This window comes from Pelodiscus sinensis, chromosome 1, assembly GCF_049634645.1.
Source record: "Pelodiscus sinensis isolate JC-2024 chromosome 1, ASM4963464v1, whole genome shotgun sequence".
Classification (NCBI taxonomy): Eukaryota; Metazoa; Chordata; order Testudines; family Trionychidae; genus Pelodiscus; species Pelodiscus sinensis.
The window spans coordinates 28415375-28427945 of NC_134711.1; the positions used below are offsets into that span (position 1 = coordinate 28415375).

The window sequence follows — 12571 nt, forward strand, 5'->3', positions numbered from 1 at the left end:
TATGGCAGTTAAGAATTTACTAAACAGTAGTAATAATAGTTTAGTTACTGTGCCTAGCCCAGATTCTATCTTGACTTTTGTGAAAGTGTTTCACTAACATCAGCAGGTGTTGCTGTGGACGGAAGGGAGGATGGAGTCCAAAATTTATTCTCCAGCCCACATATCGTAACGAAAAATATAATTCCTCCTTTCCCATTGATGGAGCTTGATACCTCTGCACCACCTATTAAAATTACTTCAATTAATTTATTTTCTTGATAATGTCAATGTAGTGCAGTATATTTCTCTGATCTCTAGCCCATAGTACATTTTGGAGTTCTTTTTTTTTAAATAAAATTGGCATATATTATATTAGTATTAAAACATAAGGCTTGCAAGAACAAATTTAAAGAATGGAACCAGTTAAATTCAAGAACTGTACCATGTCCATAAACCAATGATTGATGATGATAAATAAAAATATCATGAGATCTAACAGATTCATATTTTAAATGTCATATATTGAGATTATTGGAGTGGTAGAACTGCAGCTTGAATATCCAAGAAGCAATTTTAACAAATACTGAAAGATAAGATAATCTTTCCTGTTACCTTAGTTCTAGACAGTCATCTCTGACAGAAAAGAAAGTACCTGAACCTTCACCTTTAACAAAGAGGAAGGCCTATGAGAAAGCAACAGAAAAGCCAAAGGCGAAAGAACAGAAACAGTAAGAATCTTCACTCCCTCCCTCCCCCAACGATATTAAGCTTTTGGAAAATATTCTTGAAGAATAATACGTTTATATCTTTTTCCATTCTAGGTTAAATTTTTAATGGTGGCTGTGAAATTATTATCCACTATCAGGTTTCTGTCTTTGTTTTATAATGGTATTCTTCTGTATGCTATGTAATTTGGTGTCAGCACTCGGAGAGAGAGACCTCTTAAGTATTTGGAAATAATTAATTTTTTTAAAAGTTCTAAAAAGTCTGAGATGAGCAACATTTGTTCTTTTTACAAGAATTGCTTCCTTTTACATAAGCCAGTCTTTTTACCTGCATAGTATACGGTTACCATTTAAAGTAATTGTTTGAATGTCATAACATCCTCTGACCTGTACCAGTTTTGTATTCATACAGCTGTTACATTTTTTGATAGTGCATGTAAACAGCATTTCTTGTTTAATAAACAGAATCTAATACATTATTTGAGGCATGTTTCATTTAACCTCTCTAACATGTCATAATCTTTTAAAGAAGATGTTCTTTTTTTCTTGTAGCTCAGATTCTGGAACCTCAGAGGCTAGTCTCTCACCTCCTTCTTCCCCACCAAGCCGGCCCCGTAATGAACTGAATGTTTTTAGTCGTCTTACAGTTACTCAGGGAAACACATCAGTTCAGCAGGATAAGTAAGTCACAAAGGGAAGCTTCAAATCCCTACCAGCAAGTTGCAAACCATACTCATGTCATTAATGTACATTCCATTAAATACTTTGTCCTCTCTGGTGAGGTGTAAGAAGAACTTTCATGAACTTTCAAAAAAGAAATTTAAAACTTTTATGGAAATGCTTTTCACACAGCCTAAATTTAACAATCAATTCCTGCTGAACCTTATTCCTTATATTACATCCTGTACTTTAAATTTTCCTGTAATACAAAATGTTTGAAAGAACTATAGAATTTGTAAATATATATAATATGTATGTGTGAAAATATATGTTTCTTCTTTGAGGAATTTCCCCTTGGGTGCTCCACCTTAGGTATTTTGGTGCCACAAGTACACCTGGCTGAAAGATTTTACTAGCAGTGGCTTTGACAGCTAGCTCGCACATGCGCAGAAGTGCCACACGCATTAGGCGGCTAATGTGCATGCGCAAGATACGGCACCTCAGTTCCTTCTCTGCCGCCGCTGGCATTGGTTAGAACCTGCAGTGTGCTCTGCAGATTTCTCCTCAGAGGGACAGCTAGTCTTTTCCTTTACTTAGTTAACCTTTTCATTATAGTTTTATTATATTTTTACTTTTCTGCAAAAAAGGAGGGAAAAAAGACAAAGAAGACTATGTTTCTCCTACAGACACGGAGACAGGCACAGGCTCCGTGCCTCGCGCTTCCCCTCAAGGGACTCCTCTCTTCTACACTGAGGAGTTTCTTTTCAGCTCCAGCTCCAGCTCCAGCTCCAGCTCCAGCTCCAGCTCCAGCTCCAGCCTCCTCACATAAGGCTAAAAGAGATTTTTTTTTTCACAGATTTAAAAAAAATATTCGTAATCTTTTTCGTGGCATTTTCCCAAGTGGGGGCTCTGTTTTTTCCTCGTGGGCTGTCAGACTAGCACTTTCAGTGCATACATTGTCTGGACAATTACAGTGCAGTTTACTGCCATTAGTGAAAATTTGTCAGCCAGGGCTGGAGAGCCAGAGTGTTTTCAGCTCAACCTGATCTCCCTCAGACCAGCATCGGACCCTGATCTTCTTGCATCCACGCTATTAATATCACCAGAGGTGTTGCCGTATAAGGCAGTTCCCGCTGCCGCAACTGCAAGCTCTGCCTCTCCAAACAAAAGCGAGCACATGTAGTAGCAAACAGGGAATCCCCTTCGCATAAAAAAAGGGTGATCCCTGAATCCTAAGCCAGCGCCGTGCCCTGCTGGGGCTCTGGACAAGTGCTTACTGGGTCAGCGTTCACCCACTGCGCCCTGAAGGTCTAAGGACCTGGCCAATGTGCCTAAACATGCTGATAAGCCCAAGCCTGTCCGGTTGAACAGCACAGGGCTACAACAGCATTGTCGGTCCTTCCGCACAAAGCAGTGCTGTACATAAGGGCAGCGCTCTGGACCCATCAGAGGTTCCTTGCAATACTACAACTTCTACAACTTCACACAATGGCTCCACAACTTCCTTCCATGGCATGTCTCCTGTTACTAGGCCATATGGCAGCAGTGACGATGGTTGTCCCGCATGCCAGGGTAGACATAAGGCCTCTACAACAATGGCTGAGCACAGTATACAGACCTTGGGTAAACATCCTACTCAAGCTAGTCTCACTTCCAAACATGGTCAAAAGCTCCCTCCAATGGTGGTCAGATGCACAAAATGTGTGCGCTGAGGTTCCCTTCCATTGGCAAGCCCCATCGTTCACCATTACCACAGATGCATCACAACAGGGTTGGGGAGCTCACCTGGGTACCCTCACCACACAAGCACGGTGGACCCACACGAAGACCAGAATGCACATCAATGTGCTCGAACTTAGGGCAGTATAATATGCCTGCTGGCATTTTGTGAATCGTATTTCCAACTCCACAGTGCAGATGTTTATGGACAAGCAAGCTGCAATATTCTACATAAACGGGGAAGGCGGGGAGAGGTCCTACCACTTCTGCAAAGAGGCAGTCTGGCTATGAACTTGGTGCATCGCTCACAACATGTTAATTGCTTCACATCTCCCCGGAAAAGACAACATAACCACAGACGGCCTCAACAGGAGCTTCCCTGCGAACCACTTATGGGAACTAGACCCCACCATCTTGCATCAGATCTTTACACAGTGGAGCTTCCCACCGATTGACTTGTTTGCCAGCAGTGCCAACAAAAAGTATCCACTCTATTGTTCACGTGCGGGCATCGGAACACAATCCGTAGGGAACACATTCACGATATCCTGGGGGACGACCCTCATATGCTTTTCATCCCGTACCGCTTCTCCATCAGGTAGTCACCAAAGTGAGCTTAGACAAAGCTAATGTCATACTGGTAACGCCAGACTGGCTGAGACAAACCTGGTATACGTACCTACTGGAAATGTCAGCTGACTGCCTATAGCATTTCCCACAGCTCCCAAATCTCCTCATCCAATGTCACAATTGCCTTCAGCATCCTCACCTCCACACCCTGAACCTTCAGGGCTGGCTCCTCAATGGCTCACTTCACTAGAAGCAGAACGTACAGACAAAGTCCAACATATCCTCCTTAGCCGTCGGAGAACATCCCCTCACAAAACTTACCTGTACAAGTGGCATCGATTCTCCACATGGTCTCACCTCCACAATCTCAACCCATCTTCGACTCCATTATTTGCGGTCCTGCAATACATAACCAAACACAAAAACTCAGGGCTTTCACTAAGTTCCCTGAAGGTTCACTTTTCTGCCATAACCGCTTTACACCAGCCAAGTCGCTATTTATACATCCCATGACCAAAAAGTTCCTCAAGGGGTTGTAGAACATTTATCACCGATCAAACCTCCGTCTCCAGTTTGGGACCTCAATTTGGTTCTGAGGGCCTTAACCCATAAACGGTTTGAGCCTATGGCAACCTGCTCTGGGCTCCACCTTTCCATGAAGGTGGCCTTACTAGTGGCAATAACATCTTCGAGGAGACTCAGTGAAATTGCAGCTCTTGTGGCAGACCTTCCTTTCACCCCCTTCCACAAGGACAAGGTAGTCCTCTGGCCTCACCCTAAGTTCCTGCCAAAGGTGCCCTCTTCTTTCCACTGAAATGAACCTATTAACTTACCAATCTTTTTTCCCAAATCCCACACCAACCAGACAGAGGCCACACTCCACACACTTGATTTATGGAGGCCATTGAGTTGTACCTGGAAAGAACCAAGCAAATTCGGAAAACCTACAGGTTATTTGTATCAACCACTGAACGATTCCAGGGACTCCCCATCTCCTCCCAGAGGATCTCAAAATGGATAGTGGAATGCATAAGAATAGCATATTCAATCTTCAGTAAAGAACCACCTGCACAACTTCGTGCACATTCGACCAGCGCCATGGAAGCATCAGCAGCCTACGTACAGGGCATCTCCCCGTCCAATATATGCAAATTGGCCACCTGGTCCTCTACTCAGACATTCGCTGCTCACTATGCTCTGGCCTCCTACGCATCCAGAGAAACTGTGTTCGGACAGACAATCCTTACCATGGTCCAAAAGGACACTACACCGTCCGAAGCTCCCACCTCCAGTGGATAAACTGCTTGTAGTTACCTAAGGTGGAGCATATACAGGGACACTCCTTGTTGAAGAAGAGAGGGTTACTCACCCTCTGCAGTAACTGACATTCTTCAAGATGGGTGTCCCTGTGGGTGCTTCATCACCCACCCTTCCTCCCCTCTGCTTCGGTATTATTTCCATACTTTTCTGGGGCAGAGAAGGAACTGAGGTGACCGTGTCTCACTCATGCGCATTAGCCGCCTAGTGTGTGTAGCGCTTCTTCACGTGTGCAAGCTAGCTGTCAAAGCCACTGCTAGTAAAACACCTAAGGTGGAGTACCCACTGGGACACCCATCTCGAAGAACGTCAGTTACTGCAGAGGGTGAGTAACCCTCTCATATATATTTGAAATTAGGAGTTAGTTAACAGTTTAGGAAATAGTATTTTAACAGTTATTTAGCTTCCCTTTTAGCATTGCTGAGAGAACTCTCCAAAATAACCTCTGTAGGGTGATTTTTGTTGGAATGGCTATCATGCAACAATTTAGCCACAATCCTGATTATTTAATGGACTGACATGTTTGAGACAATTTGGAGAAATATCTTAATACTACCATTCTTATTTTGAAGCAATAAACCTGAGTTTCTTGACATTGAAGACATCTTCTTCTCTAAAAACCTCATTAAACTTAGTGATCACTGAGTTGAACCAGAATCTTCATTTCAAGATTTCAGTACTGACAGTGCTGCCATGTAGTGCTTATTAACTCTGACTCAAAATGAAGAGTCAAACTACAATTTTGATTGTAGCATTTGGGATTGCTTTAATCCCTTATTTTTGTGCATGTTCTATTTAACTTTTGGTTTTCAGTGATCTGTAGAGTCACCACACACCAAGTAGTGTTGCTTGCAGAGCTTCCAGCAGTTTAAAACTGCTTGTAACTCCCTAATTGCAACTACATTATCATAGAATTTTATTACTAATCTGATATAATATTACCAGCAATTTCTTTTTTGTGCTTTGAGCTTTTACTAAGCATAAATCTTTGTGGTTTTTTTCATCTGGCTGTGAAATCAAACTCTAATTACTAATCATGTTTGGTTTGCATTAAAGTGCAGGACAGCATATCCTTTATTATTTTAAGGTGTACCATAGTTGTGGATCTTGTTTTTGGAAGAAGGGGGCTCTAAAACATTTTTTGGAGTCAGAAGATGAAGCATTTTGGACTTGTCTAATCATTTGCAAACTATTGAGCTTGGTTCAATGAAGACTGTATAATCTTGATATTTTATATTGAAGAATGTAAGCAATGTGTTCCTATACTAAACAGATCCTAACAGTCTTAGAATTTTCTTTTTAAATATATGGCAGAATTAGTATGACATGCAGTGGCAAATTGTATCCATCTCATTTTTCTTCACTGCCTATTTCTGTAACAAATATCGGAGAAATACAAAGTGACTATGCAGCATTCTTCAGCTTCTTGATATGTGACATTATGTGAATTGAATTTACCTTGAGAGAGCTATTTTAATGTTCATCCCTGGTGTTATTCCTGATATAAAGTATAAACTGAGAAGCAAAGTGATGTGCAGTAAGCAAATGTGCCCTGCATTTCTGAGTCAGCCATGCTGTTGTTTGTCCTTCTCATATGGAAGATATGCTGATACCTGTATTCTTTCTCCTCGTAATCTCCCACCACTGTTCAATATAGGTCTGATGAAAGTGATTCCTCTCTGTCGGAGGTACACAGGTACTCTCTCTTTCTCTTTTTTTCCCCATCCTTCTGGCCTCTTGTTGATGTTCTTAATGCCTTTACTCCAGTTATAAGGTAGTCCCATTTTTGCTGCATGCTCTTTTTTTGATATCTTCCACAATACATTTGTTTCATTTTATTCTTTTTTTCCCCCAAGAAATTAAAACATTTGTTTTATTGTGTCCAGCATGTCCTTTTTGTTTTTGAGAGAAAATAAGCATAGTTTTTTTTCTGTAGGATTTACTAGCTTTTTTTTAAGTCAAGCATGTCTTTTTTTAAAAAATAGCCAAAAGATACATTCCAATGTATGGTAATCAGTGGTATCTGCTGTCTTACTTCCAATACTCAAAATTCACTGAGATGAAAGAATGTTATAGCTCAACATACTTCCATCTTTATTTCTTCTCAGAACCCTGTTCCATGTTTCTGAAGCACACACCTGTAACTTGTAATGTGGCTACACTGTGGAAAAAACAACAGAACATACACAGAGAAAAGCAATGAAAAGGCTAATAATTGTATAGTGTTGGTAGTAATAATATTTACAGCATTATTCATCTATAGATTTCAAAGCACTATTGTAAAGAGAGATAAATGGCCTTGAGGTACAAAGATGTTGGATGAATTGTGCAAGGTTACAAGTCAGAGGCAAACCTATGAGTAAATTGTGGGGTCTCCTGGCTCTGACAGTAATATCATCTGCTGAATCGTGCTATCTCTAAAACATTACATCTGTTTAGTTTAGAATGCAGAGGAGTTACAGGTGTATGATATTGAAAACCACAGAGAAGTAGTTGGTCCCATCTGTTCTCTTTGCTATAAGAGCAAACAAATACCTATCTTCAAAAAGGAAAACAAATAGAACTTGGAGAATTATAGATCAATCACTGTTACTTTTCTACCTGGAAAGATACTGGAACAAATTATTAAGTTATCCATTTGTAATCACATGGAGGTTAATAGGTATATGAGAAATAGCCAATATGGATTAGTCAAGAACAAATAATGCCAAGCCAGCCTGCTTTATTTCTTTGATAGGGTTACTGTCTTAGTGGATGGGAGGGAAGCAGTAAATGTCAGGTGAGCCCTGATATGGAGTACTGTGTCCAGTTCTGCACACCATGCGTTAGGGAAGTTGGAGAGAGCTCAGAGGATAACAACAACAAACATGATAAAAGGTTTAGAAAACCTCTGAGGAAAGCTTAAAAAAAACAACTAGGCATGTTTAATCTTGAAAGAAGATTAAGGGAGGACTTGGTAAGTCTTCAAAATATGTTCAGGCAGTCCCCGGGTTACGTACAAGATAGGGACTGTAGGTTTGTTCTTAAGTTGAATCTGTATGTAAGTCGTAACTGGCGTCCAGATTCAGCCGCTGCTGAAACTGACCGCCAGTTCTGACTTACATACAGATTCAACTTAAGAACCCCAGGCGTCCCCAAGTCAGCTGCTGCTGAAACTGATCAGCGCTGATTCCAGGAAGCTTGGGGCAGAGCAACTCTGCCTCGGGCTTCCTGTAGTCAGCGCTGGTCAGTTTCAGCAGCGGCTGACTTGGGGACGCCTGGGGCAGAGCAGCTGGGGTGCTGCTGGGTTGCTCCAGTAGCACCGCTCCTCGGCGCTACTGGACCAACCCAGCAGCACCCCAACTGCTCTGCCCCAGGCGTCCTGATTCAGCCACTGCTGAAACTGACCAGCAGCGGCTGAATCAGGACCTGGGGCAGAGCAGCTGGGGTGCTGCTGGGTTGGTCCAGTAGTGCCCAGAGCGGGCGCTGCAGGACCAATTGGCAGCGCCCCAGCTGCTCTGCCCCAGGGTCCAAAACAAAAGCCTGGTCTGGTAGTGGGGGGGACGGGACACACTAGCCGCGCCCCTCCCAGCAGACCAGGGACACGGGGAGCAGAGCCGCAGCGGCAGCGGGGTGCCGCGCCTCTGAGGCTTTGCTCTGGCAAAGTCTCAGAGGCGCGGGACCCCCCCGCGGCTGCGGCTTCAGTCCCGGTGCCTGTGGCCTGTGGGACAGTCCCCAGCAGACCACAGGCACCGGGACTCAAGCGGCAGCAGCGGCGGGTTCCCGCGCTTCTGAGGCTTTGCTCTGGCAAAGCCTCAGAAGCGCGGGAACCCGCCCGGTGCCCCTGGTCTGCTGGAGACGGTCTCCAGCAGACCAGGGACACCCGAGCAGCTTACAAACGGGGCTTTCTCCCCCGGAGCTCGCAGGTAACAATCCGCTACCTCGACCTCCAGGGCAAGAAAGCCCCGTTCGTAAGTGCGGATCCGACATAAGTCGGATCCGCGTAAGTCGGGGACTGCCTGTACAGGACTGTTTAAAGATGCCATTATAAAGAAGACATTCATGAATTGTTCTACCTTTAGGGGACATGGAGAACAAGTAGTAATGGACTTACTTTGCAGTAATGGCGATTTGGGTTAGAGTTGAGGAAAAACTTCGACTATAAAAGTTGTTAAGGTCTTGAACAGGCTTCCGATGGATGGTAGGGAATCCTCTTCATTGGAAGTTTTTAAAAACAGGTTGGACAGACTTATCAGGGATGGTTTTGATGACTCCTCAAGGTTTTTACCAGCCCTACTTTTCTCTGATATTATAATGTATGACCTAGAGAACATTCTGTAAAATTATAATTCTGCACATTTAATACAGATAAAAGGAAATATCTTTTACAGAATGTGTCATGGGATAACTTGAGGCACATATATTAGTAAGATTAGACATAGTAAGTTCATACAACAAAGAATAGCCTCTGTAGTGACATGACAGAGTAACATTACAAAGGCTGCAATATATAAACTTCCCACCAGGTGGGGGTGGTAAGTTTCTCTGCATTGTAGATTGTTGCTTAATGAACAGCACTGTTGAATTTTATGCCTTCCTCTAAAGCACCTAGCAGTGGACATTGGAATATGTGGAATGATGGGTGTGTTGCAATGTGGCAGTTCATATTCAGCTGAGGTTTGAGCAGTTAATCATGATCATTTAATGATAGAGTACCTGGGGTTAGATTCTCAGGCTGGAGTACAAACCTTTTGTGTCATTCAGACAATCTAGATATACATACCAAGTAGAGAATATCCTGGTGTAGTGGGGCTTGGTGAGGTGTCTGTGCCACAGCTCAGTTTCTCTTTTGCAGCATGGTAAAATTCTGTAATGCCAGTTCTCCAATCCTACAAGGACCTTACCTCTGTGCACATATTCAAGCACCCTAAGCACAGCTTTAAGTAATTCTTTGGTGACCCTGAGAATCAAAGAACTGTGACTGGTTCTCCTATACCCCCATCACACAATCTGGTGTGCTGGAGTATCATATCTATTGAATTCTATGTGGTTTCATTTAAAAAACAGCACAACATGAAGGCTTTATAAAGCTGAATAAAAAAAATAAATGCAGAATTTATAGAAGACAAATTCAGTTGTCCTATGCCAAAATATGTTAAAGTTAATGTATTTCCCTACATACGTGCAACTTTTTTATTTGTAAGACTATAGGAAATAACGCGGGAAAAATAAACATTGACCTCCACAGATGTGTGGAAATAAGTGATTTACATTGCTATAGCTAACTCATATTTCATTTTTTCTTTAGGGGCATAATCAACCCATTCCCTGCTTCAAAATGCATCAGATCCGCAGCACTTCAGTGTATTCATATAGCTGAGGGGCATACCAAGGCTGTGCTTTGTGTTGATTCTACTGATGATCTTCTGTTCACTGGATCTAAAGGTTGGGAAGGCTTCATGTATTTGTTGGCTACTAAAACTGCTTTGAAAAATAAATATATTTCGAAATTTCTTATTAGTGGCCAGTGTTAGAAATGCAAGGTTTGGTTGTGGAAAACTGTGGGAGAGATATTTTGAGATTATAATAAGCTTGATTTGATTAACTAATATATGTTCCTCATTTATATTCCATCTGAGAGTTCATTTTAAGTGGAAAATTAACCTCCAAAATAGCATCTTAAAAAACAAAAACTGCTCATCAGTGTAGGAGGTGAATACATGCTGCTCACAGTGCCATGTCATAGCTTGTGCCTGCAATCTCAAAGTTAATTCTGATGTATGTCTCTTGATATAAGAGTGACTATTTAAGGTAAGCTCCCTTTTCACTGCAATTACAGACTTGCAAGTGGAAAAGGGGAGAGATTCTGAACAGAAAATACTGAGGGAAGTGAATAGTTTTCTTAGAAATGCAAAAAAGAAGTGACAAAAAAGCTGGAGAGGATAAGCACAATGTGAAATTATGAGTTTGAAGATTACTTGAGTCACAGCATTAAGTGAGTTACTGTACATTAAAGCATGATGACAGAAATTAACATTAAGAAGTTTGAGGGAAAATATACTCAAGGCAATACTATGTCTCTAAATGAATTAACACTTGAGCTAAGAAGCATGGGTAACATTTTTGACAATATGTAAGGCACCATTTTCAAAAGTGATTTAGGTATAGAGCATCCTAAATCTCATTGTATGGTCAAGATTGAGAATGAAGTTAAGATTACATTAAATACGTTATTTTAAGTGATGAACACATAGTGATATTACCTAGGTTTATATATATTGTCCCACTGATTTTTTTTTTTCAATTAGGACAAAAGTTTCTTAGCAAATAAACTTCATTAGAGGAGTAGATTAATAGTTTTACTTTGCAATTACTTTACACTTACTGTACATTGTAAGCTTTATCCAAGAATCTTAAGAGCCTTATTAACAATCATTGTCAATACAACTATAAGGAAGGTAAATAACATGTCCATACTTTATAACTAGAGAAACTAAGATGTGGAGAAGCTGTGACTTTCCCCAGGTCTGGGACCTCCTGCCATGAGTTTTCAAAGATAATGGCTAATGGTGCAATCACATAAACCAGCTCTCAGCACTTTCAGATGCATTAGATCCAGCTCAAGTTTGTCACCTGCCATATTTGCTGTTCTTTCTGCACATTGGGATGGTTTGTTCCTGCATCCTCAATAAGGCTTCTTTAAAATACAGCCAGCTGTCCTGGACTCACACTTTTTCCATTCACTCAGCTGTATCTCATATAGCTGCACAGTATAGCTATGAGTACAGCTTAGTGATGGAAAAGCTCTCCTCTTCATTAAATAATAAATACCAATATTTCCGAGCTTCCTGTTTACATTTCTAGAAAACACAAGCATGGGTTAGCATGGGTTTCCCCGTAGTATCTGAGTAATCTGGTACAGCCTACTCTGATTATTTCTGATGGTGGCACATAGTATCACTGACTCTTCTTACCAATATTGAGTTGTATTTATGATGGCTGAAAAGCTAGTTGAAGTCAAACGCTGTCAGCATTTTCTAATGTTATTGTTTGCTATTTTCCTGTTTCTGTTTGTGGAAATTTATATCCTTGTTCATGTTTTTGTTAACTGCATAAATATGGCCATTTTTACAGGGGATGCAGGTCACTAATTTTCTCACATACTTTAGTGATGTCAGGCTGTCTGCTGCCTTTTATTGTATTTATGGATATTTTCACTATGATAATATGATTACACATTTTTGCTCATTTTAATTGCAATGTGATTTCAGCTTTAGTAGTTATTTGGCAAAAGGTATTTAAATTGAGGTTTTTACATTTAGATTTGTGATCATCAGTTTTCAAATCATCCTAAAATTTTGGAACTAAGCACATTGACAGGTGGGGTAAATATTTGGTTTTCTTGCCACTCATTAGTTGCGCGCACATATATATATATATATATATATATATATATATATATATATATATATATATATATGTATATGTGTGTGTGTGTGTATGTATATGTGTGTGTGTGTGTGTGTATGTATATGTGTGTGTGTGTGTGTGTGTATGTATATGTGTGTGTGTGTGTGTGTATGTATATATGTGTGTGTGTGTGTGTGTGTGTGTGTGTATGT

General features: G+C 41.1%; 1 protein-coding gene across 13 annotated transcripts in view; it reads left to right on the forward strand.

Annotated features, from left to right (window-relative positions):
• KIF21A (kinesin family member 21A) overlaps positions 1-12571 on the forward strand; it is a 152656-nt gene that overhangs the window by 118932 nt on the left and 21153 nt on the right. For 5 of the 13 annotated variants that reach the window (XM_075927460.1, XM_075927465.1, XM_075927470.1 and 2 more), the window contains 4 exons: positions 597-707; positions 1257-1385; positions 6628-6666; positions 10258-10394. In XM_075927460.1, the coding sequence (XP_075783575.1) occupies positions 597-707; positions 1257-1385; positions 6628-6666; positions 10258-10394 (416 nt within the window). Of the gene's footprint in view, positions 1-596; positions 708-800; positions 1203-1256; positions 1386-6627; positions 6667-10257; positions 10395-12571 lie in introns of those variants that run through there. The other 8 variants (XM_075927474.1, XM_075927532.1, XM_075927489.1 and 5 more) reach the window with 5 other exon arrangements.